The 25,993-nt window shown below is 43.9% G+C and overlaps 3 protein-coding genes across 7 annotated transcripts in view; all 3 read left to right on the top strand.

The window, feature by feature from the left end:
- The window catches only part of HCK (HCK proto-oncogene, Src family tyrosine kinase), a 36,407-nt gene extending 26,824 nt beyond the window's left edge, over positions 1 to 9,583 (top strand). For all 3 annotated transcript variants that reach the window (XM_081034299.1, XM_081034298.1, XM_081034300.1), the window contains exons 11-14: positions 686 to 839; positions 2,684 to 2,815; positions 5,968 to 6,205; positions 6,357 to 9,583. In XM_081034299.1, the coding sequence (XP_080890425.1) occupies positions 686 to 839; positions 2,684 to 2,815; positions 5,968 to 6,170 (489 nt within the window). In that variant the 3' untranslated portion in view covers positions 6,171 to 6,205; positions 6,357 to 9,583. The remainder of the gene's footprint in view (positions 1 to 685; positions 840 to 2,683; positions 2,816 to 5,967; positions 6,206 to 6,356) is intronic.
- On the top strand, positions 3,563 to 3,916 carry LOC308491203 (ribosomal biogenesis factor-like; the record flags this gene model as incomplete). Its single annotated transcript, XM_081034301.1, has 1 exon — positions 3,563 to 3,916. One exon carries the CDS (start codon positions 3,563 to 3,565, stop codon positions 3,863 to 3,865), a length of 303 nt encoding a protein of 100 aa, XP_080890427.1. The 3' UTR covers positions 3,866 to 3,916.
- A 6,410-nt stretch (positions 9,584 to 15,993) lies between the features above and the next one.
- The window catches only part of TM9SF4 (transmembrane 9 superfamily member 4), a 46,372-nt gene continuing 36,372 nt past the window's right edge, over positions 15,994 to 25,993 (top strand). The window contains exon 1 of one of the 3 annotated variants that reach the window (XM_081034183.1): positions 15,994 to 16,262. In XM_081034183.1, coding sequence (XP_080890309.1) covers positions 16,248 to 16,262 — 15 coding nt within the window. In that variant the 5' untranslated portion in view covers positions 15,994 to 16,247. The remainder of the gene's footprint in view (positions 16,263 to 25,993) is intronic. The other 2 variants (XR_013992295.1, XM_081034184.1) reach the window with 2 other exon arrangements.

Here is a 25,993-nt window from a genome sequence, read left to right as displayed (position 1 = left end):
AGTCTATATTATTCACTCAGCAGCCATGATTATATTAAAATATATATCGGGCGTCACACTCCTGCTCAAAGGCTTCTACTATCTTCCCATCCCACTCAGAACACAATCCAACCTCCTTTCCTGGCCTACAAGGTCCTTCACAATCAGCCGACCTCAACTCTTTATGGTACTTATTGTACCATAAAGGGGCGTTGCTTGGCTCACCACCTGTTCAAGTAGCGTCTGACACCCATGGGATGTTCAGTGGATACTCATTGAGTGAATACTTGTTCCCAGCCAGGTTTGGGGATGAAGAAGCTGCAGCATCTAAGAGCTGCAGGATCATTGCTGTGTTCCTAGGTTGTTCCCAGAAAGGAGGTGGGAGATGAAGGCTCTTCATGGTCTCCTGGTGTGTGTGTGCAGGTCCTGTAGAATAATGCCATTGCTTTGTCCTCGAAGTATTCTCTGGAAGTCTCGGAACTCCAGAGAAGCCCCCCCACGGACCCAGGTCCTGAGAATCCCCCCAACCTGGATGGGCAGACAGAGAAATGTCAGCCTAAGCTCAGCACCCTCTCACAAAGAAGGGGGAAGCTGGCACACGTTTTCCTGTTTTCTCACACTTGGACACACCTATTCTGCGTTTGGGTGGGACCCAGCTTGGGCTGGGCCAGATCTGAAGATGAGGGTGTCTCTGTTTTGGGTGGAGATCGCAGAGGGCATGGCCTTCATCGAGCAGAGGAACTACATTCACCGAGACCTCCGGGCTGCCAACATCTTGGTCTCTGCGTCCCTGGTGTGTAAGATTGCCGACTTCGGCCTGGCACGGATCATTGAGGATAACGAGTACACGGCTCGGGAAGGTAGGGAATGCTGCCGAGGGGACCATGGAGCCCACCTGAGTGGATTGTGAGTGTTTAGAGTCGAGACCTGTGAAAGTGCGAGGTAAACGCAAAGGTCTGTCCCAGTGTAAGCTGTGTACTATTACATGTGACGTCGTCCCTCTGGGTATGGCGTCCTGGCCGGCAGTGACTCCAATTTCAGGTAGAGCTAGGTGAGTGTGTATTGAAATTAAGTGTAAGAGCAACCTTATGTGTAATAGACAAAAACTGGGAGGAATCCAAATGTCCATAAATAGGAGAATGGATATATAAATTGTGGTGTATTCGTGCAATATAATGTATACAGCAATGAAAAGTTACAGACCAGCACTACATGAAACACAGTGGTGGATTCCCACGGGCACAAAATCGAAATAAAAGACATCAGGCCAAAAAAAAAGGAGAGGCTGGATGGTTCCATTTATATCAAATTCAGAAACAAGCAAACTTGTGTATGAATGTTCATAGCATTATTCATTAAGACCCAAAAAGTGGAAGCAACCCAAATGTCCATTAACTGATAAACAAATAAACAAAATGTAGTCTATCCATACAATGGAATATTATTCAGCCATAAAAGAATGAAGTACTGACACATGCGAAACATGGATAAACTTTCAAAACATCGTGTTAGTGAAAGAAGGTAGACATAAAGACCACATACTGTATGATTTCATTTACATGAAATGTCCGGAATAGGCAAATCTAAGGTTGCCTATTCTGGGATGGGGAGTTGGAAAGAAATAGGAAGGGACTACTATGGATTTTTTAGGGGGGGAGATGTAATGAAAATATTCTAAAATTCACAACTTTATGAATATACTAAAAACCATTGAGCTGCACAGTTTAAGAGGGGAAATTCTATGACCTGTCAATATATCTCAATAAAGCTTTTAAAGAAAAAACAGGCAAAATTCATTTATGGCAATAGAAGTCGGCATATTAGTTACCTAGAATGGGGGGTTACTTACTGGGAGGGCGCACGAGGGAGCCTCTGAAGTGCCAAAAGTGTTCTATATCTTGATCTGAGTGGTCATATACATATATAAAAATGCATCAAGTTGTATATGAAACATTTGTGCACTTGATTTCAGGTTTGTTATGATGCAATAAAAAGTCTAAACTAAGGGCAACCACTAAAAGAATAAGTAGAATGTATAATTTCTAAACCAGGAGAGGATAAGCACAAATAAAGAAAACGCTCTTAATCCCAAGGAGGGAAGGGATGGAGGAAAAAAACCACATAGAGCATTTTCAAAACTTGACCATGTACTCAGTCATAAAGCAGGTCTCACCAAACTCCAAAAAGCATGTATCCTATAGACAATGGAATTTAGAAATTGGTAACCAAAGGCTAACTAAGCCCATCCCAAACCAGGTGGAAAGAGGGAAGGAGTAAAAGGGGAGGTACGCAGTGATGGGTGGAAACCTCAGAGGCCAGGGCCAAAATCTTTGCTTCCCCCATTGTCAGGAGTGATGAGGTTGAGGCATCAGCAGCAACCTGGACTCAAGACCCCCTGAAGTCCTGCTGTCCTCAAAGGTTTTAAGACTCCAGTCTTCAGGAGCCGTAGGTCAACCAATAAGGTGGCCCTGGAGAGTGAGCTCCCGCGCCACACTCCAGGCCGCTCTGCCCACCCCTGCCACTTTAGACATCTGCCTCGGCGTAGATGTTCCTTGCTTCCACAGAGACCAGATTTGAGGGAAATCGTAGTTCTGCAGGGGGCAGCTGTGGGCAGCTGTGCCCTGTCCTGTCCCCTCCCCCTAGCAGAGACTCAGCCCTGACTGCTCCCCAGGCTCTCCCTGACTCTGCTCTGTCCAACCTGCAGGGGCCAAGTTCCCCATCAAGTGGACAGCTCCTGAAGCCATTAACTTTGGCTCCTTCACCATCAAGTCGGATGTCTGGTCCTTTGGTATCCTGCTGATGGAGATCGTCACCTATGGCCGGATCCCGTACCCAGGTAGGGAAGGCGGCATCCGTGTGGGGCGGCTTCCGGGGGCCCAGCGGGCTCCCTTCTCTTGTCAGTGCATCCATTCAGATGGAGTCCTTGATGCTCACCTGCAATCTCTCCTCACTTGCCCCGTCTCAGTTAAAGGCACCCCATCCAGCCGGTTTCTTAAGCCTGAAGTCCTCTGCCCTTCCTGTCCTCTCAGCCCTTACCGCACCCAAGAAGTCACAAGGTTCTGGGTATTTGAGTCTAAAACACATGCTAAGTCTTCCTACTTCTAACTCCATGGCCCCCTCCCACATCTCTCACCTCGATGGTGCAGTGGCCGCCTAACCAGTCACCTTGCTTTCTCTCGTCTCTCCGACAGGCTATTCTCAATTTGCAACCAAAGGGATTTTTCTAAAATTGTGACAGAGATCTTGCTCCTTCATGGTCTCCCATCATATTAGGACAGAATCCCAAACTCTAATTATGGCCTGGAGGTTGTGCGTGATCCCGCCCCTGCTGCTTCTCCAGTTTCACCTCATGCTGCACCCACTACCCGGTTATCTAAAGTGCCATACAGGTCCCTTGGGCTTCTCATTCACCTTACCTGCTTCCTTCAGAGCACTCATCACAATTGATCATTATGTATTAGGTTGGTGCAAAATTCGTTGTGGTTTAAAAGGTCAAAAAAAAAATTGCAGCGCGTGCGGGTGGCGTCACCTGGAGCAGAAGCGGCTGCACGAGTTGTACCCTGCGGAGGTCTGGGGAGAGACTATGGCCAAAAACAAACGGAGAGGGCCCAAGTCCAGGAACATGTTTCACATAGCCAGCCAAAAACACTTTAAGGTGAAAAGTAAAGCAAAACCCGTTACCACAAACCTTAAGAAGATAAACATTGCGAATGATGGCCAAGTTAAGAGAGTGAATAAAGCTTTTATAGATATCCAAAAGGAACTTGCACACTTCTCAAAAGGCCTTTCCCTTGAACCTCTGCAGAAACAGCTGATTCCTCAGCAGCGTCAGGAAAACGAAGCACTCAATGTTGACGAGGCCACAAGGTTAATGGCTCAGTTGTAATACACTGGTGAGGCGTCAAGTCCTACGAAAGACCAATAAATTAAATGTTTTATACAAAAAAAAATTGCAAAAACCACAATTACTTTTGCACCAACGTAATATTTGTTTAATATTTCACCCATCAGACTCTGAGCTCCGTGAGGCTAGAAACCATGTCTCTATTCCTTACTAGTGTGTCTGCACTGCCTGCCATTGTGCGTGGCACTTAGTGGGTGCTTTGTGACTATTTGTGGAATGGATGAGTTTGTCTGCACGCCTGGGGCCAGCACCCTACACTGAGTAGACCAGTGGGTAACAAAGATACACCCACCATGTAGAGTGCCCAGAACTCAGTAAATAATGGTCTCTGCTTCTTTTTGGTTGGGATGTCTCCTGAGATATTTGTAGCCAGAACACTGGGAAGAGGGGGAAAGGCAGATATAAAGAGTCCCTGACTTTTATATAAACAGTCTTGAGTTTGAATCCTGTGCCCATCAACTATTACACTTTGAGAAATTCACTTCACTTCTACCTCAGTGTCTTCACCTGTAAAAAATATAGGTCCTGATATTACCTTGCAGAACTGGCTGTGAAGATTAGGAGCAAAAGATACAGACACTGGTCATCCAACAGTTTTGTCAAATTCCTACCATGCGTTAGGCGTTGAGGGTGTAGTGTGTTAGAAACGAGGTCCCCACTCGCGAGGAGCTCACGGTCTAGCCTGGAAGAACACACGCTACACAGACACTCTCAGCTGGAGAGCGCTACTGAGAAGGAAACGCAGCAGAGGCGTGTGAGGGGTGGTGACATGGGCTCCTCTGGACTGGAAGCACCTGTTAGAGCAGGTCATATCTGCACTGAAAGGCAGCTGAGTGAGGATCGAGGGAAAGGATTTCAGGTAGAAGGCACTGCTAGCTCTCACAGCCTGAGGTGTGCCTAAAGAACAGCAAGGAAGCCAGGCACCTGGAGAGAAGGCATGAGAGCGGACAGCAGACCGTGAGGTTGGCAGGGGCCAGGTCTGTCAGGGCCCGTGGTGTTCGTCTAAGTATGCGGAAGCTGTTGGAGAGTTTGGGGCAGGGACATGGCATCATCTGATTTCCATTTTTGAAGGGTTGCTTTGGTTCAGCATGGAGGGTGGATGGCGGGCTGGGGATATGGTGGCAGCCACAGCAGTGGCACAGGCAAAGGTGGTGATAGTGACAAAAGGTAAGCTGATGGGTTCATGCTATGTTTCAAAAGAAGAAAGAATGTGACTTGCTGATGTGGAAGGTGAGGGAGAGTGAAGAATCCAGGATGGTTCTTGTGGTTTAATTGAGCAGCTGGGTGATGGTCTAGGAGTAGAAATTCAAGAGTTCTGTTTTAGCCCAGTTAAATTTGAGGTGACTGGTACACATCCAAGTAAAGAAGTTGAAGGAAGCACTTGGATATATGAGTTTGGAGGTCAAGATTGGTAATACAAAATTGGGGGTCATAGACAGTTAAATGGTTGTTCTTAAGGATAACTAACAAGCTTGAATTGAACAAGGAAATGGTACCACTCATCCATAGGGTGACATCAGTCTGGCCACGTGACTGTTTTTTTCTTGAGAGCACACCAGGAAAAAAGAGGCAATGTGTTTTAGAACCCTGTATCCATCAGGATGGATTAGGCTGCAAGTAACCAAATAACAGACTGAGAGAATGGTGGAAACAATAGGCAAGTTATTGTTCCCCGAAATAAGGGGTCTGGCCGTGGTGACTGGTTAGTTCAGGCGCTCAGCAGCTCTGAGGACTCTGGGTTAGTTCCTCTGAGATTGTCTTCCTCCTGTGGCCAGATGGCTGCTGCAGCTGCAAGGCTCACATTGTCTCACGGTGTCCAGAGGAAGAAGGAAGTGTGTGTCCTCCTAAGGCTCTTCATCAGGGAGGAAAACCTTTCCTGGAAGTCTCCAGGGAGACTCCCCTGCAACTCCCACTGGCCCTTGCTGCAGGGGAGGCTGGGGAAGGGAGTATCTGGCTTTCACGGTGGGAGGGGCTCAGCTCCCATGAGGAAGTGGGGAGTGATGGCTGTGGGGGAGGCAATAGTGACTGCCCTCCCGTGCTCCCGTCCCCATTCCTCCTTTTTCAACTCCATGGCTCTTTCTCAGGGATGTCAAACCCTGAGGTGATCCGGGTACTGGAGCGTGGGTACCGGATGCCCCGGCCAGAGCACTGCCCTGAGGAGCTCTACAACATCATGACTCGTTGCTGGAAGAACCGCCCTGAGGAGCGGCCCACCTTTGAATATATCCAGAGTGTGCTCGACGACTTCTACACGGCCACGGAGAGCCAGTACCAACAGCAGCCATGACGGATGGGACCAGACGCTTAGGAGATACCTGTGAGGTAGCTCCAGCACCAGCTGCCCGGTGCCCACTCACCCTTCCTACCCCCAGACACCCACCTTCACTCCAGCCATGATTCCTCATCTGGCAAGTGGGTGGGTTGAACTGGACCATCTTTTTGACTCTAACGATCCACAATCTGTTCCTTTCAGGAGACCCCACATGGATATTTCGATTGCCTGGGACAGTTGGATCCCCCTTACAGCTTGGTTTGGATAGGAAACTTTAAAAGTAATGAAATAAATATTTAAATGAAAGACACAAATGCTAAAGGCTTTCCTGACAGCTCAGCGTTTCTTCCAGTTCCTGACTATCTACTTGCCTTTTTGCTGGATGACACGTCAGAAAGGGGGAAGGCCCCTCCCCGAGGCCAACAGTGCAAAGAGAAGCGCGGTTCAATACTCAGTTTTCTAACTGCCCCCAAGTAGTTGCTGTGTTAGTTTCCTATCGCTGCTGTGCCAAATTACCACAAACTTGGTGGCTTAAAATGACACAGATTTGTTATCTTACAGTTCCAGAAGTCAGAAGTCTGAAATGGGCGGGCAGGCCTGCATTCCTTCTGGAGGCTCTAGGGGAGAAACCACTTCCTTGGCTTTTCCAGCTGCCACATTCCTTGACTTGTGGCTCCTTTCCTTCAGTCATCACACCTCCTTCTCTGACTCTGAGTCTGCTGCCTCCCTCTTTCACTTATGAGGGCCCCTGTGCTTACACTGGACCCACCTGGATAATCCAGAGTAATCTTCCAGCTCAAGATCCTTAATCACATCTGTAAGGTCCTTTTTGCCATGTAAGGTAACATCTGTACAAGATCTGTGGATTAGGATGTGGACATCTTTTTTTTGGGGGGGGGCATTATTCTGCCTATCATCCTGGTGCTGGGATGCTGGATGGGTTTTTGTGTCTAAGGATCTGGGTCTGCCAGGATGAAAGGAATGATTCTTCATGATCTGGGACCCTGACTTCCCTTCCAAGTCACATTGCTGTGTGAGCTGGTTGGTCTGGGTCTCCCCCAGTGCTGGGGGCATTTCCCATGGCCACGAAGCCATCACAGTTGTTCGTATTATATCCACCAATGCAGGAATCCTGGGGTCTGGACATGTGATTCCTGAGAGGTATCTGGTGCCCTGATGGGAAGCTCTCAGTGGAGGGGAAGGAGACATGGGAAGGTGCCCTGATGGGAAGCTCTCAGTGGAGGGGAAGGAGACATGGGAAGGAAGCAGAGAAGACAATGAGGGAGTGGGCCTTTCCTGCGTGTTGTCTCAGGTAAAAGTCCCTGGCACTTAGCTTTTGTTGTCAGGGGAGCAATGAGAAGAGGTGACAGGGACATGGGGAGCAAATGATACCTTTCTATACTATCGCATTCCCTGAAGGACTGCGATCACAGCCCCTGCCAGGGACGCGTGGAACCCTCTACTGAACTGATTCTGTACCCCTGAGTAGCACAGAGTCTAACCTTACGAACTGGGTATAGGAACAGTGGAAAACAAAGCTATCAGTGTTTCAAGTTACCTAGTTGGTAATTCCATTTCTCTTTTGCTTTCTGGTTTGGGCTGTGTCTTTGGGTATCTGAAAGCAGAGCCCAGGATCCTGTGGTAAGAATTTGCACTCATGATTGTGGTACATTGAATTGCTGTTTGGCAGTCCATAGCGGGAGTATGGACATCCCTGCCCCATTGATATTGAGCTTAGCCATGAGATGTGCTTTAGCCAATGGGATGTCAGAAGAAGTGGTGTAAGCAGAGGCTTAACTGTGCTTATGGAGCTGGCTTGCCATCCAGCTTTTTGCCCTGAAAAGAACATGGTCCAAGAAAGATGTGTGACATGGAGAGCAGATCTGGACCCAACCTGCCACTTGCAGCTAAACCCAGCTGAGCCCAGTCTCGATCAACTGAACCCCAGCTGACCTGTGGACATGTGAGAGAGGAATAAATGCTTAATATTATAAGCCTTTGAGTTTGAAGGTTGTTTTGTTACATAGTATTGTTATAGAAATAGCTGACTAAGACATGATCTCAAGAGTTGGAGCCTATTGTTATGTGGACAAGATCAGGGAGTCAATTCATGCCTTACTGCTCTATCAGTTTCCACTGCCTTACACTCTGATGTAGCCCTCTGGTCACAGGAAAGACAGGTGAAAACATGGGGACAGATACAACACCAAAAGCATGATCCATGAAAGAAAATCTTGATAAATTGGACTTCATTAAAACTAAAAACTCTGCTCTGAGAAAGACAGCATTAAGAAAATGAAAAGACAAGCTCCAATCTGGGAGAATACATTTGCAAAACACGTACCTGACAAAGGACTGACATCCAAAACATACAAAGAACTCTTAAATGCAACAGTAAGAAATCAAATAACCCGACTGAAAATGGGCAAAACACCTGAACAGACACCTCACAAAGAAGATATGCAAATGCAACATAAGCATATGAAAAGATGCTCAACATCATATATCGTTAGAGAAATGCAAATTAAAAAAAAAACACCAATGAGATACCAGCCATTACACACCTATTTGAATGGCCAAAACCCAGAACACTGACAGCTCCAAATGCTGGTGAGGATGTGGAGCCTGAGGAACTCTCATTCAGTGCTGATGGGAATGCAAAATGGTGCAGCCACTTGGAAGACATTTGCCAGTTTCCTATAAAATGAAACATATTCTCACTATATAATCCAGCAACGCGCTTCTTAGTATTCACCCAAAGGAGTTGAAAACTTATGTCTACACAATAATCTACACACTGCTATCTGTAGTAGATTTATTGATAACTGTCAACACTTGGAAGCAACCAGATGTCCTTCAATAGGTGATGGATAAACAAACTACGGTACATCCATATCATGGACTATTGTTCAGTGAGAAAATCAAATGAGCTATCAAGACATGGAAGAATCTTAAATGCATATTGTTCAGCGAAAGACACCAATTTGAAAAGGCTACATGCATACTGTATGATTCCAACTACATGACATTCTGGAAAAGGTAAAACGATAGAGACAATAAAAACTCAGTGATCCCCAGGGGTTTGGTGGGGAGGAAGGGAGGGGAGGAAGGAGGAATATGTGGAGCACAGGGGATTTTTATGGCTGTGAAACTATTCTGTATGATATTTTTAATGGTAGATATCTATCATTGTGTACCTGTCAAAACTCATAGAATGTATAGCGCAGAGTGAACCTGAATGTAAACTATGGACTTAAGTTAATGATAATGTATCAATATTGGCTCATCAATTGTAACATGTACTACATTAAGGCAAGATGTTAATAATAGGAGAAACTGGGGGCTTAATAAGGGGGTATATAGGAACTTTGTACTTTCCACTCATTTTTCTGTAAACCTAAAACTTTTCTTAAAATATGAAGCCTATTAAATAAAAAACAAAAAACCAAAAACATGGGGATAAATTTTGTGCCACCAATTCTATGGCAAAACTGCATGCACTCCTCCCCTGGAAGGTGGCAAAGGAAGGCACGGGTACAATGAGCCATTCTAAGATGTTAAGGGCTTGCTTCAATCTGGCCTGTAGCTATGGCTTTGAGTTACAATATAGAGAAAGCTGAGCCTAATCTTGTTTCATTTTCCCCCCTTGTGACTTGGAATATAAAGCTGCGTCTTTATTCCCCGACCTGGGCCCTCAATTTTGTCATGCATGGGTCTTCATCACAGTATATCTGACATAAGGCTGTATCAATTTGCATTCTATTTTGCATCCCTTCCCTTTTGGGGGTTGGCAGTCAGTGACTGGTAGTTGTCCCCATAACCATGTTTCCCCTTTTTCTAGAGAAATACAATTTTCATCAGGGGTGTGTGACTACCCAGAATGAAGGCTACACTTCCTACTCCCTTTGCAGCAAAGCGTGGCCATGTGATTAAGTTCAGATCAATGGGCTGTAAGTGGAAGCGTGGTCTAGCACCTTTCAGCGTCCTTTCTTAAAAGACAACTGATGTGGGCTCTTTGCCCCTTCTTTTTCATCTTTTCCTCTGTCATGCTGCCTAGAATGTACATGTGAAGGCTAGAGCTCTAGCTGCCACCTTGGACCCTGAGGAAAATGAATTAACTCTAGGGATGGCCAAGCGGAATGGAGCCTGGATCTCTGAAGGTATTTTAGGCATAGCCACCATGTCAGCCGGGACGATCCTCACGAGGGTGTGGCAGGCACTCAGTGTCACTTAACATAGGCTGGGCTTTTAGGTGCTGCATTCTGCGTCACCGTGCCTGAGTGTTTTTTTTTTTTTTTCTAAAAGTGCAAAAAGCCTCAGCTGCCAGTGTTCCAAGAAGGCCAGAAGGCCTAAGGAATTAATAACTTCTGGGATCAGTCCACGACCAATAACTTTTAGGAGTTAGTATATAAATACGCCAGCTCCCTAGCCTCTTGGTTGGGATTAACTCTGAGCTATGTGTTTTGCGTTGCTTCCCAGAGTTTCCCCACAGGATTCAGCTTCAGTTACCCACAGTGGTATCTTGGGTGACAACATACCTTCTCCAAATATAGTTCCAGCATGAAGGTGGGTTGATAGTTTCATGTATATTCATGAATAAGATGAAAACAAAATAATGAGGTATGTATGTATATCTTCACTCATGAGTCGATGATATGAGCAACTTCTTTTGCTGAATAAGGTGAGAGTTTCTAATACTGTCATGCTTTTGTGCTAATCACAATGTAACAGCTACAGACACAACACACTTAAAGTTTCATCTGCGTTATTACCATTTTCTCCATCACTGTAAGTCTAGACTTGGTTCAGCAAACTAGGACAAACTACATTGTGTTGGAACACAAACACACTGTTATTTCTTGTCTGTAGCGGCTTTTGTACCACAAGGCAGCATTGAGTAGTGGTGACCCAATCACAGTTTTTAGAGCCTACAATATTTACTATCTGGGCCTCGACAGAAAAATTTCGCTGGCAAAACAATAATTCAAGTCCTAATTTGTAACATTTGTTGATTTTTGTGGTGTAGAGTCCCACCGTGGCCAATTTCAAGCTACTGACCAGTACTGCATTATGATTTTCATGGGTCTTTGTGGGACATACATTATATTATATATATATGTACATATACACACACATATACATTAAATTAAATATATAGTTGACAACTGCATTGATGTACAAATGAATGTGTTAGCATTGTAACACATATGAAAACATTTCTTCAACCCCATGGTTCATTTTTTTCCTTCTGATTTCAAAAGAAACTAATTTATTTCAAACATTTTCGTGGTACCTAAAAGTATGGTGGGCCTGCTGCACTGTGTTAATGGATAAGTTGGCTCTGCTCCCAACCCAACTCCACCGAACACAGAGCTGGAAAGAGGTATGCAGTGGCGCATCATTTCACATCATGACTATCAGACACATAACAGAGGTGTGAATAACTCAAGAGCAAAATGATTCGGAAGCGATGTGTTTCGAATACCAAATGCTTTTGTTTTAATATCATTTATTTAATTCTAAATATATATAACTTAATTTTCAGTAATGCCTACGTTCAACAATCGGCTCACAAAATTCCTGAAAATTTAAATATTGGCAGATAGCTCCTACAGGCCATTGCCTTCTGAGGTCCCTTCACCTCCCAAATGACGTACTTTTGCTCGAATCCTTGTCCCCAAGTTGGCTTGTTGAGGAAACCATGCTAAGACAGAGGAGAGTAAATGTCCATCTTGGGAAGCCAGTATTATTTGGGGGTGGGAGGGCCGTCTGGGAGTCTTCCTTACAGCTGAATCTATTTCCAACTGATAGAGCGTGGCTTGAAATTCACTCATAATGCAATCATTCAACAATTTTTTTTTTAGCACGTTTAATAAGGATTCAGTTGGAAACAATATAGCCCTAGTCTAGGCCTTCATGGGAGATGGACAATAACAAATAACCAAAGTGTGTGTGTGTGTGTGTGTGTGTGTGTGACCAGGAAACACCTCTCTGAGGAGGTGACAGTCAGTTGAGCTGAGACCTAAACATGAGAAGTAGCCAAGCACACAAAATTCGAGAGGATTCCAGACAGACAGAACTGCTAGTGCAAAGGCCCTGAGATGGAGATGAGCTCAGCAAGTTCCAGGGAGGTCTGTGTGGCTGCAGGAGGATGAGTGAAGGGGGGAATGGTAGGGGATAAGGCCAGATCATGCATGGCCTTGCAGTCCAGGGTGAGGACTTGGGACTTTATGTGAATTGCAGTGGGAAGCCTTTGAGAGTTTTAAATGGGAGAAACACTACCTGATTCTTGTTTTTAAAAGACTGCTTTGGCTGGTAAATGCAGACTAGATTAGAGTGACAAGAATAGAAGTAGGAAAACCACATAGAAGGCTACCACAGAAGCCTAGGTGAAAGAGAGGAAGGTGGCTGAGGCAAGGATGGTGCAGTGATTATTACAGAATGACCCCCAACGAATCACACCTCCTTAAATTCATAAGCTTGTGTGGTCGCCTCCCATTTTGACTCTGGACTGACCTCGTGACTTGTTTTGACAAATAGAATGTGGCAGAACTGATGCTATGAGAGTTCTGAAGCTTAGGCCTCAGGAAGAGCCTCACAGCTTTCACTCTCACCCTCGGAACCTGAGACCACAGTGTGAAAAGGCCTAGGCTACCGCTTTGGGGATGAGAGATCATGGAGAGAGAGAGGCCTGTCTGATAGCCAGCGCCAACCACCCAGACATACGAGGCCACCTTATACCCTCCAGCCCCTGTTGAGCCATCAGATGAGACTATGTGAGATCCCAAGTTATACCACCAGAATTGCTCAGATTGCCAACCCACAGAATCCAGGGAAATCATAAATCTTTGTTTTGAGTTGCTGAGTGTTAGGGTGGTGAGTTATGTAGCAATAGATAACTGAAACTAATGTGAGGACACAGATTAGTACATCCCACCCTTCTCCTTGGAAACACCTAAGGATCAGATTTGCTTCCTCTAAGCCCAGCACCTCCTACCCATTCTCTTTGGAGAAGCACTTTCATAGGTATTAGGAACTACATGCTCTGATGTTACTATAAACGCACTTTGGTTTGGGTTTTGTTTTTTTCTGTCTGTTTGGTTCTATAGCAGAGGCATGGATGCGACTCAGTGGATTTGAGTCAAACCTTAGTCCCCTTCTGATTCATTGGGTAAACTTGCCCACATTTCTCAACATTTCTTTATCTTATTGTCTCCATCATTCCAAAGATAAGGACTGTCTTACTGACCTCAAAATAATAGTAGTAAACATGTATACACTATAGCACTTATCATGTGACAGGCACTATTCTAAGCTCTTGACATGTATTAACTTACTCAGTCCGCATAACCATCCTATTAGGTATTATGATATGTGCTCTACAGATGAGGAAGTGGAGGTTTAGAGAAGTTAAGAAACTTTCCCATCTTCACACCCATTAGGATGGTTATTATTAAAAGCAGCATCAACAACAGAAAATAACAAGTGTTGGTGAGGATGTGGAGAAATTGGAACCCTTGTACAGCCACTGTGGAATATAGTACAGCAGTTCCTCAAAAAGTTAAACATAGAATATCATGATTCAGCAATTCCACTTCTGGGTATATGCCCAAAAGAAATGAAAGCAGTGACTAGAACAGATATTTGTATACCTATGTCCATAGCAGCATTATTCACAATAGCCAAAAAATGGAAACAACCCAAATGCCTTAAAAAGGAATAAAATTCTGATACATGCTACAACATGGATGAAACTTGAAAACAGTATGCTAAGTGAAATAAGCCAGACACAAAAAGACAAACATTGCATAATTCCATTTATGGTATCTAGATATTTAGAATTAGGCAGATTCATAGAGACAGGAAGTAGAATAGTGGTTACCAGGGCCAGGGTGGGGTTGGGTAAGGTAGAATGGGGAGTGAGTGTTTAATAAGTATAGAATTTTGGTTTGGGATGATGAAAAATTCTGGAGATAGATGGTGATGATGATTGCACAATGTTGTGAATATATTTGATACCACTGAATTGTACATTTAAAAGCAATTAAAATGGTAAAATTTATATGTTGTATGTTTTACCACAATAAAAAAGTTTTTTAAAGGAAAAAGGAAGCTTACCCATGTGATGGAGCTAGTGAGAGGTGGGAATGGGATCTAAATTCTAGCAGTCTAGCTCCAGGATTCTGGTGTGTATTACCAAAGGAGATTGGGATATGAAAGCCTTTTGGGAAAAATAGAAAGCATGAGGAGGGGGTAAATGGAAGTACTGAGGAGGGACAATACGACATTTGTGGAGCTTTGTCCTTATCAGTCATCCCTCTTCAGGCATCCAGAAATGGTGGGAAACACCCAGGATGCAAGCTCCAGGAGAACCGGATTTTGCAATTTATAGCTTACTAGCTATGAGACTCCAGGCATGTACCTCCTAATCTCTCAAGCTTCCTCCCCCTTGGGGAGAATATCTGTTCTGCTACTCTTCGGAATGGTTGTGCGGGTCACAAGAGTTAATGGGTGTGTTTCAATTTTCTATTGCTGCATGAGAAACCACTCCACAATCTAGAACAAACTGGGCTCAGCTGGTGTTGGATGAGGTTATGCATGTGGCTGCATTCAGATGGTGGTTCAGCTGGGGTTGAAATGACTTCATTCACAATTCTAGTGCTTAGCTGGAGTTTCTAGAATGGCTTGAGGGGCTGGCTGCACCTCCCTCCCTCTCCATGTGGCTCTCCAGCAAGGTAGCCAGACTTCTTTAGATCTGAGATGGTAGAAGCAGAAGCTGCCAAGCTTCTTAAGGCCAAGGCCCAGAACTGTCAGTCATTTCTACCATATTCTATTAGTCAAAGCAAGTGATATGACCAGCCAGATTCAAAGGAAGGAGAAACAAAATCTCTTGATGGTGGAAACAGCATGAGCATGCTCACGCAAAGATGGGAGGACTTGTTGGCAATCATTCTTGCAGACACTCCACCGTACTGGTGCTCATAGGTGGGGGATCAGAGTTCAACTGCCCCCTGCCAAGAGATAAGATTAGATAAGAAAGTTTTATGAATAGTTTTAGCACAATGCTAAATGCTGCAGCGCACAGTAAATGGTCAGTAAGTGCTGATTATTATTATTATTATTATTATTAACCATTATTATTCTTTTAACAACTTTTGAAACGGCCACAGTCAGCACTGGTACTACATCCACTTAACAGTGACACATGGACCAAAAGAACTTTCAGGTCTCTCCCAATTTTAATACCATGAATCTTTGAATCCCCTTTTCCAGGTAGTGGAAACTTAAGGCTTAGGAAGGTTGAGTGACTTGCTTCAAGTCACATACTTACCTAACTAGCACATGGTGAAGTCCACATTCATAGATGTTTTCCTCCACTAAATATGCTGCTTTTCATTCATTCAATAAATAAGTTGTATTGGGCACCTACAATATGCCTGAAGGAGTATACATAACAGTATAATGACGATTATTTATTGAATACATGCTATGTAACATTATGTCATTGAGTCCTCATCATAAAACTATGATGAAGGTATTATAATAATCCCCTCCCCATTTTACAGATGAGAAGGAAGCAGAGTGAGGTTAAATAAAAGACAGGATCCTACCTTCATGGGGATTACAGTCTATTGGAAAGGACATAGGATAGTCAAGCAAGGAATCAAATATATAATTATAAATTATTCTCAGAGTCGGGCTGCTATTAGACCCCTGGTACCCACCCCACTCACACAAATCCCGGACTCAGGTAACCCTGGCAACGGGTCTTCCTGCCAATAGTAAAGATGGAGCCCAAAGAACAAGCGCGTTTACGCACACTCCCATTACCCACAATGCAGTGGAGAAGGGGGAGGAGCAGCCTCTGCCAGGAGCTAATATGGCTCCCATAGTTACACCATCCTCTCTCCTCCCTTAATCAGCGACTTGACTGCCCAGACCAGGCTACCGATCAGGTGCGAAGTGTACTTTGTCCTTCCTGACCGCAACTGCAGGAGCGATTGAAATCGGGAGGAACCTCGCGGAGTTGAATTTCATAACCAGGGAAACACCACTTCCGCTGACGTCATTACGGCGACACGTGGATCCAAGATGGCGGCGGCGATGGTGAGTGAAGGAGACTCCGGGAGCCAGAGCTGGAGCGGGGTTCTCCGGGAGATCTCAGGACCTTCTGGCGCCCCGTGCCTGGCCCAAGCGACCTCCGGAACCCCTAGCTCAGGCTTAAGGGCGTCCCTGACTGGGCTCATCTCCCCCAAACTCCCCCTATCCCTGGCCTTGGACCCGCACTCAGGCTTGTCAAGGCCCGGAGTTTTAGGGGAGGCACTGGGTCCCAGGAAAGGTCTCGTCTACCGTCCTCGCGGGTTCCTGTCCTACTTTGGTCTCCGCCTTTTGTGGCCCCCATTTTCCAATTTTCACTTCCTCGCCCCGACCCGGAGAGCCTCCCCTTTATTCCCACCCTTGCTCCTCCCCCTCGCGTCCAGACCCTCCCCGCCTCCCCGCTGCCCTGACCAGTCCGCTTTGCGACCTCGCGTCTGACCAGCCTCCCAAGCCCTGTTTCAGATCCTTCCCAGAGCCGGTCCTCACCTGCACCCTCACCTGTGCCCACCGCTCACCCGTCTTGACGGCCACTGCCTCGGAGCATGCCCTCTCCACTCTCCAGCTTCCGTCCCCAGACCCTGCCCTCACCATTTTTCCTGTCTCCTCTTAATCAACTGCATGCCTTTCCTGGGGAGCATTTATCCCATTGGTTCTCAGACTTGATTGTGCAGAAGACTGGGAGGGTGGGCATGTTGAAACTGCAGTGTCCTGAGCCCCATTCCCAAAGATTCTAATTATGTAGGGCTGGCTAGGGGACACCCAGGAATGCACACTTTTATAAGCCCAACAGTGATTGTGATGGAGGCGGTCTGGGCTACGTTTTTTTTAAAAAAACAACCACTATACTGGTCCTATATGGCTGCCTCCCCTTCCTGCTCCTACAGGGCTGCACAACTCGTCAGGAATGAAGTTTATTAGGATGGAGCTCGTTAGGAGGAAGAAGGGTGCAGTGTGCCTGGAAAGTGGGTCAGAACTTGTTGGCTCCTGGTGCAGAACCCTGGAAGTAGATCTCTGAAGGACTGGCCTTTCTTCCAGAAGCTGAGCTCGCATTCTGCTTGTCAGGAGACCAGAACCAAAATTGAAGACATTTAGTCCAGAGTGATTTTCTAGGTCTTTCTGTATGTTGCTTCCTTAGCAGATAATTTTATCCTGGGAGTGAATGCAAAGGAAGACACAGAAAAGGAAGTGACATTTGATTTTAACAAAGGGAGATTTTTGTTTAAATTCTTTGATGTTGGTTTTCCCCAAACAAGGGTAGATTATTGGCTGATAATGAGTTTCCCTCCTGTTAACCAGTTGATACCTTGTCCTGTTTGTTTCACGAGGGATTCCTTATTTAGAACTGCAGAGGTCAGGTAAAAGATTTCACAGCCTTGCCGGATTTCTGTGGTGTCAGACTTTAATTTGAACAGTGAATGGGGAAAGTCCCTAAAGTGGCATGTTGAAACCCATTTTTTTCTGGGCCACATTCAGAACAAGATGGTGTAAGAACTAAACAGGAAAAGTCACACCCTCTCTTGCCATAGGGAAAATGTTTAATAAAGTGGCATCTATAGCATTGCACTGGGAAATTCCTGCCCTGTTCTAAGGTTTTTAAGAGGCAATAAATTAGCGATACATACTTCTAGTACACATTTATATAGTCAACAAAGATATGTGTGCTGCTCTGTGCTAAGACCTAGGGATGTAGTTGTGAATTAGAGGGTTGAGGTCCCAACCCATGTGCAGCTTTTCTAGTCTGAGGAGAGAGAGGAAAGTAAACAAATACATGAACAAGATAGCGTCAAATTGTAGTAAGTGCTGTGAATACAGTAATTGATTTCAAGAAACTGAGGATGTAATGTATACAGTGATCCACAGGCCAATTTAAAGGGTGCACACAACAAACTTCGTGTTTGATGGGATAGTGAAAGAGGAAGAAGCAAGTTTATTACGGGGGGATATGTGTAACAGGCAAAGTGGGGTCACAGATAAGCTTGAGTTTGGTCTGTGTGAAGCACTACACGGAAGTCATAACAGTCCCCACACCCTTCTACACATAGGCTGTTTCACAACCAGTGGGGGTGGAAGCATGTGGATCTGCTTTGGGGAGTATGGGTTTCTGAGGCAAGTCATACAACCAGAGAGGAACTGAGCTGGTGGTGGATTCCATGACCGTGGGAACAGGCTGGGTTTTTGGTTTGTTCTTTTATTTTGAAAGTTAAGGTTGTGGGTGCAAGTTTCAAGTGGTAATATTTATTAGCTTTTCCCTCTCCTCCCTTTCCTTAGTGAATGGCCGTTCTTCCCCAAGGGTTGGGCTGCCCAGGTCTGTGTTAGCACAGTGGGTGTTTCCTGAACCTGCAGGACAAGACTTCTCCCACTGTAGGAGTATGGCTGGTGTAAACTGAAGTTCTCTCCTGCCTTCCTCCTGCCCTGGGTTTAGACGACTCTGTTATAAAGTTACAGGATACAAGTTGATCTAGCTGGGTCTGAGGTGACAGATAGTCTCATATGTCACTCTTTATGGAAATAGGAAATATTGAGCATATGAAATATACTTTTGGAAATATTTTTGTGGTGGAACTTTGGAAATGTCCATTGAGTACATTTGCAGACATCTCAGGAGTCTGGAAACCTCCATTTGGAGAATAAAACTCTGTTTACTTTTCTCACATATATCATCATTCATACAGTTTTGGATTTTTTTCCTTTTCTATCGATTTAATTTAATATACCATAAAATTCACTCTTTTAAAGTATACAGTTTGGTGGTTTTCAGTATATTCACCAAGTTGTGCAACCTTCACCACTATGTACCAGAACCTTTTCTTCACCCCAGAAAGAAACCCATTAGCAGTCACTTCCCACACTCCCCGCCCCAGTCCCTCGCAACCACTGATTTACTTTCTGTCTATAGATTTGCCTATTCTACACATTTCGTAAGTGTAACCATACAACATGTGGTGTTTTGTACCTGGCTTTTGTTTTTTGGTTTTTGTTTTTTTTTACATAGCATAATGTTTTCCAAGGTAATCCACATTGTAGCATGGATCAGTACTTCATTCCTTTTTATGGCCAAATAATATTCCATTGTATGGATGCACCATATTTCATTTATCCTTTTATTTGTTGATGGGCCATGGGATTGTTTCCACTCTGGCTGTTATGAACAATATTGCTGTGAACATTCATGTGCGTTTTTGTGTGAACACATTTTCAGTTTTCTTGCATGTATGTAATACCTAGGGGTGTAATTGCTGGGTCAGTTCACACTGTTTTGAGGTTACTTGCGTTTGATCCAGGCCAGAGGTGGAATGGACTCCATGACCTCAAAGCTCCCTTGAGCAGGTGGAGGCAGGGCTTGCCAGTCCCCCCAGCTCAGTCAGAAGCACAGGAACTGTTTTTAGTGGTGCCCTCTGGATGGCAGAGTCCTGGAACAGGAGGCCCGGATTCTCACTAGTCCCGTGTGTGGGAAGTTGCTGTGTCCTGTGGGCCTCGCTTGTGGGTGGGCATCAGCCCATTAAGGAAGGAGCACTGGAGCAGGAGTCAGCAGCCTGCGCTTAGTCCCAGTACTGCCACTGATCCACTGTGTGGCCTGGGGCAAATTCCTTTGGCTTTATTGGTCTGTTCCGACATCTGTCATATGTGAAATTAAGGTTTGGACTTGCTGATTTCTAAATACCAGGTTGAAAATTCAGTTGTTTAGAATACTTGCACTTAAGGTGACTCCTGCTGATATGCCTATAAAATCAGATTGATTTGGGGTTTTTTTCCGTGAACATAGTCGCTGTGGTCTTTCCAAGCTTTTGTCTGTGATTGTGTTGACTGATCTCTTGAGGTGCCCCACCTGGCACATATTCTTCAGGAGCCACTGTGTCCCTGGAGCTGAGGTGCCGATCCCAGGCCTTGGTTCAGATGTGTTTCTCTGAGGAATCCCTTTAAAGGAGTGCCCTTAATCCCCTCAGGAAGCACAGAGGAGGCAGAGACAGGCATTCAGTTGCCTCTTGATTTCTCTTTTACAACTTGGACAAAAGTTCCCCTTTGATGTCCACATTAAAGAAGCAGGTTGCAGAACGCTGGAGAAGGTTGAGTTTTGATCTATAGGCACTGGCAGGAAGGTGGGAAGGGCCCAGGATGAGCAGGGCCATCTGGCCACAGACGAATGATAGGAGCCACCTACCACCCGCAAACCTGCTTTGATCCCTGAACCATTTGCTGACACTAGTGTTTGCCAAATGGGTCGTGGTTGGGGACAGCAGGACTTCTCAGTGCTGTCTCAGTCCTCTTCATTGCTTCCTTCTCTGCCTTCCTATCATGATTTCTCACCTACACCTGAGCATTAAACTGACAGACCTCCCAGGGTTTGAAATCCGAAGGCTTTGTATTTAGAGGGATGCTAAATACTACTAGCAGTTCTTAAAAAACAAAATGAGATCACAAGTTAGAACTGAATTCTTAAGGCTGTTGGAGAAGGGAGTCTGGGTGGTCTTAACATCTTTGGGCCTCGGTTTCTACTTCAGGTAGATGAGGTGCTATAAATTGGCAATCCATGAACAACATCTTCCCATGGATTTAATGGGGGAGGGTGTACATTGGCACCGGACTTCAACATTTGTCAAGTTGTCAATGTTTGATGATTGGGAGATTACACAATTCCAGGTTTTCATTTTCTCTTGAAAATTGTGGGCCCAAATTCCCCATTGGGAGCATTCTCCTTGCAGGGCCCAGTTCATCATTTTCTCCTCAATTCCCTCTTGTCTTACTTCCGAGCAGCTTCACCATTTAGATCACTTGCATGACGTGTCTAGGTGGTTGAATTTGCAACTCCGGAATGACATGGTTTCTATATAAAGTTTTTCCTATTCGGACATTCTGATTCAAAAGCTGTTAAAGGTCTGTGGTAATCCCCTACATTACCCTACTTCAAGAGAAAACTTTCTACTCACATAATACATTTCAGTTGATAAACCATATGCTCGTCTATTATTCAATCTAATCCTTACAGAAACCCATTTTACAGATGAAGAAACTAAGGCTTCGTCCAAGGACCTGGGCTAGAATCTAACACCCTGATTTTATGACTTTTGACAAACTATTTACTTCTTTAAACCTCAGTTACCTTTATAAAAAAATTTTTAATTGTAGTAAAATATACATCACAAAATTTATCATTTTAAGTATTTTATGTGTACAGTTCCGTGGCATTAAGTACATTCACATTGTTGTGCAACCATCACCACTGTCCAGCTTCAGAACTTTTCATCATCCCATATTGAATCGGTTTCCTTCTTTTTAAAAGGAGGATGATACTCTCCTCAAAAGGTTGTTGTGATGATGAAATGAAATATAAGATGAAAGTGCCTGGCAGAAAGACAGCTCTCTGTAACTTTTCTTCTCCAAAGTTTGAAGTCTTCCAGAGGCGAACCATTTAAGCCAGTTGCTTGGACTGAGAGGTTTTATATATATATAAATACTCAAGGCAGAGAGGAAGAGTCAGTGTGTTTCTCAAATTTTATTTCTGCACTTTTCTGGCCTAAAGGTTTAGGTCTGGTTTTCTGTTGTTTGCTGAGGGTAGTTATTCATTTCGTTGGATTTCCACAGCCTACTGCAGGTTTTCCTCTACCTCCAAAGAACAGCTTTGAGTCATTTTGTGTATCTCTGCTGAACAGCTACTCTGTGTCTATGGGCTCTGAAATAAAGGCTACAGTTTCAGAGTCTCCTGTGGCTAATTTGAATCTGGGTTTGTTTATTTTATTTTATTTTTTGCTCTGTGAGTTCTTTAGCTCCATGGGGCTGCTTGGTAAGTGGTCTTTAGCTGTCATTAACCATCCTGCCTGTGTGGTTGAATAACTTTGGGGGCTTTAGTTGATTGGGTAATTGATTTCAGTTAGCTGTTGGCAAACTGTGCCCCAAAGTGTTTGTGTGTGTGTGTGTGTGTGTGTGTGTGTGTGTGTGTGTGTTTCCTTAATCTGGGGAGCAATTACTGAGTTATCTTAAAATGGCGACTGTATCTTTGAGAAGGAAAATGAAGAATCTAGCTTGCTGTTAAGGAAGGTGCTGCTTTTGCAGCAGGAAAGGCATGGAATAGGAACCAGAAAGGCTGTTCAGATTGGCTAGACTATCGTTAGGTGATGCTATATATGGGAAAGGAGAATGCAAGGCAGAGGGCTCCGGAAAAGAAATGGTTAACTTCTGGCCACAGAGAAATGTGAGTGAATAAAATAATTTTCAGTTCTCAGGGGAAACTTCCTATTTTCTTTGGAAGAAGATAATTGTTCACACCTTTATGGAGGGTGAGGGGTACTTTTTAGTCCTAGTAGTCCTTCATTGGGCTGTTGGGGAGAGAGTTTTTTGCATGCCTGGCCCCCAGGAATAAAACAAATAGGGAGGCAGGACCTTGATTCTTGGGTCTCTCGAGCTTTATGACTTTCCAGGTCACCCCTATCTTTGCCAGTGGTAGAGTGTTAGATTACAGCACAAAGAGCTTCTAGATTGCCATCACCTTGTTCCTTGACATGCTGCCTTTGCCATCTCGTGACATGGAAACCAAGTAAAGCATTGAATCGGCTGGTTCACATATCTTAGGACTCCCACTCCTTTCATGGCTCTGAACATACAAAAGATGTTTGCTAAATAATTGACTTTGCAAGACTGAACCTCATATGAGAGTTCCTGGTGGTGGACAATTAAAAATTAAAGGAAAAGACAATGGAATTTCTCAAGAAGCAGGTACTTTGTTACTCCCTAGCTTGCTTACCGAGATGAACCGAGTCAGACATCCTCTGTCAGGCTGTTAGGGCTGCAGAGGTAATGAAGTCAGAGAATCACAAAAAGTTGAAATGGTACCCAAGACAGGAGTCTTAGCAGGGGCCCATGAACTTCTAAGTCCTCAGTCCTCCTGGAACCACACGTCAGAATCTGCATTTCGTATCACTTTTCCTGGGAGCAGGGTCTGCAGCTTCTTATAAGAGTCACAGAGGGGTTTGCAATACCCTCCCCGAGGTTAAGAATTGCTGATCTGGTCTGGTTATCCACACACCTGGTGCCAGAATCCCCACTGCATCGTTTTTACCTCATAGCTCCCATTTTCTATATATTTTCAAGAGAACTCACCCAACTTTCCTTCCCCTTCTTAAAATGTAAATGTATTTATTTTGAATATGGGTGATCCATGTACGTGGAAAAAAGTTAGTATAAAAAAGCTATAAATGAAAAGAAATTCACTTGGCTACCCCTAGTCTATTTACCAGAGGTAGATAGTCTTTGATTTTTAAAAAAAAATATTTCTCCAGAACATTTATGCACGTAAAAATGTCTAAAAAATTTCTAACATACACAGCCGTAGAAGAAATAGTATAAAGAACCCCCATAAACCATCACCCAATTCCAACAATTACCATTATATTGCCAAACTACTTTCATCTATATCTCCTCTAGCTAGTTATTTTTTTCTTAAATGAAGGTATCATTTAACCCCCCATAATTACTATTTTAAGGATGCAGTTCAATGATTTTTAGTAAATGTGTAGACTTGTGCAACCATCATCAAAATGACACGAAGTTTTAGAACATTTCCATCACCGCAACAAATTCCATTACAGTCAAGGGATTGACACTTGCCGTCAGTCCCTGTTCCCACAGCCAGCCAACCACTGATCTACTTTCTGTCTCTATAGATTTGCCTTGTCTGGACAGTTCACGTAAATGGAATCATGCAATGTATAGACTTTCAAATCTGGCTTTTATTGGATTGGTGCAAAAGTAATTGCGGTTCAAAAGGTTAATTGCAAAAAAAACCACAATTACTTTTACACCAACCTAATACTTAGCATAATGTTTTTGAGGGTCATCCGTTCTGTAACATGCGTTGGTAGTCACTCCTTTTTGTTGCTAAATAGTGTTCTAGTGTATAGCTACACTACATTTTGTTTATCCATTCACCAGTTGATGGGTGTTGGGATAGTTTCCAATTTTGGACTGTTGTGATCAAAGCTGTAGGAATATTCATGTACAAGTCTTTGTATGGACATACCATGTTTCCCCGAAAATAAGACCGGGTTTTATATTCGTTTTTGCTCCAAAAGACGCATTAGGGCTTATGTTCAGGGGATGTCATCCTGAAAAATAATGCTAGGGCTTATTTCCCGGTTAGGTATTATTTTCGGGGAAACACGGTATATTTGCTTTTCTCTTGGGTAAACGCCTAGAATTGGAATTGCTGGATAGTATGGTAAGTTTATGTTTAACTTTTTAGAGATGCTGCCAGACTTTCCAAAGTAACTATGCCATTTTACATTCCCATCAATATGTGAGGGTTTCGGTTTCTCCACCTCTTCATCCACACTTGTTATTGTCTGTGTTTTTGAGGTTAGCCATTCTAGGGTGTGTGTGGTGATACCTCATTGTGGTTTTGGTTTGCATTTCCCTTATGACAAATGATACTGAACATCCTCTCATGTGCTTATTAGGCATTCATGTATCTTTGGTGAAATGTCTATACAAACCTTTTGCCCATTTTTTAAATGGATTGTTTGTCTTCTTATTATATAAGTTATAAGAGTTCTTTATATATTCAGGACACAAGTCCCCTTTCAGATACATGATTTACAAAAATTTTTCTCTTAGTCTGTGGCCTGTCTTTCATTTTCTAAATGTCTTTTGAAGTATAAAGTTTTAAATTTTTTTAAAAGATTTTATTGGGGAAGGGGAACAGGACTTTATTGGGGAACAGTGTGTACTTCCAGGCCTTTTTTCCAAGTCAAGTTGTTGTCCTTTCAGTCTTAGTTGTGGAGGGCGCCGTTCAACTTCAAGTTGTTGTCCTTTCAGTCTTAGATGTGGAGGGCGCAGCTGAGCTACAGGGCCAGTTGCCGTTTTCTAGTTGCAGGGGGCACAGCCCACCATCCCTTGCGGGACTCAAGGAATTGAACCGGCAACCTTGTGGTTGAGAGCCCACTGGCCCATGTGGGAATTGAACCGGCAGCCTTCGGAGTTAGGAGCACAGAGCTCTAACCGCCTGAGCCCCTGGGCCGGCCCTAAAGTTTTAAATTTTGATGAACTCCAATTTATCGATTTTTAAAATGTAGACTGTGCTTTTGATGTTGTATCAATGGTAGCTTTACCTAACCCAAGGTCACAAAGAATTTCTCCTAGCTTTTTTTCTAGAAGTTTTATAGTTTTAGCTTTTCTGTTTAGGTCTCTGATCCATTTTGAGTTAATTTGTGTGTATGGTATAAGGTTCCTTTTGCATATGGCTACCAATTGTCCAAGCACCATTTGTTGAAAAGATTATCCTTTCCCTGTTAAGTTGCTTTGGCATCCTTGTTGAAAGTCAGTTTACTTGAAACATAAACATGTATTTCTGGACTTTTAATTCTGTTCCATTGATCTTTATGCTTATTCTTACCACACTGTCTTGATTACTGTAGCTTTATAATAAGCTTGGAAATTGGGAAGTATAAGTGCTCCAATTTTGTTCCTTTTTAAAGTTGGTTTGGATGCTTTGGGTCCTTTGTATTTCATACAAATTATAGGGTGATCTGGTCAATTTCTACAAAAAAAAAAAAAAAAAACCTGCTAGGGTTTTGATTGTGTGGAAGCTGTAGATCAATTTGGGGAGAATTGTCATCCTGACAACACTGAGTCTTCTATTCCATTAACATGGAAAGTCTCTCCAATTTAGATCATCATTCTTAGCAGTGTTTTGTAATTTCCAGTATACAAGCCCTTTTAAAATTTTTATTCCTAAATATTTCATTCTTTTT

The sequence above is a fragment of the Rhinolophus hipposideros genome (assembly GCF_964194185.1).
Source record: "Rhinolophus hipposideros genome assembly, chromosome: 22".
Lineage (NCBI taxonomy): Eukaryota > Metazoa > Chordata > Mammalia > Chiroptera > Rhinolophidae > Rhinolophus > Rhinolophus hipposideros.
This window is presented reverse-complemented; position numbering and strand designations above follow the sequence as displayed.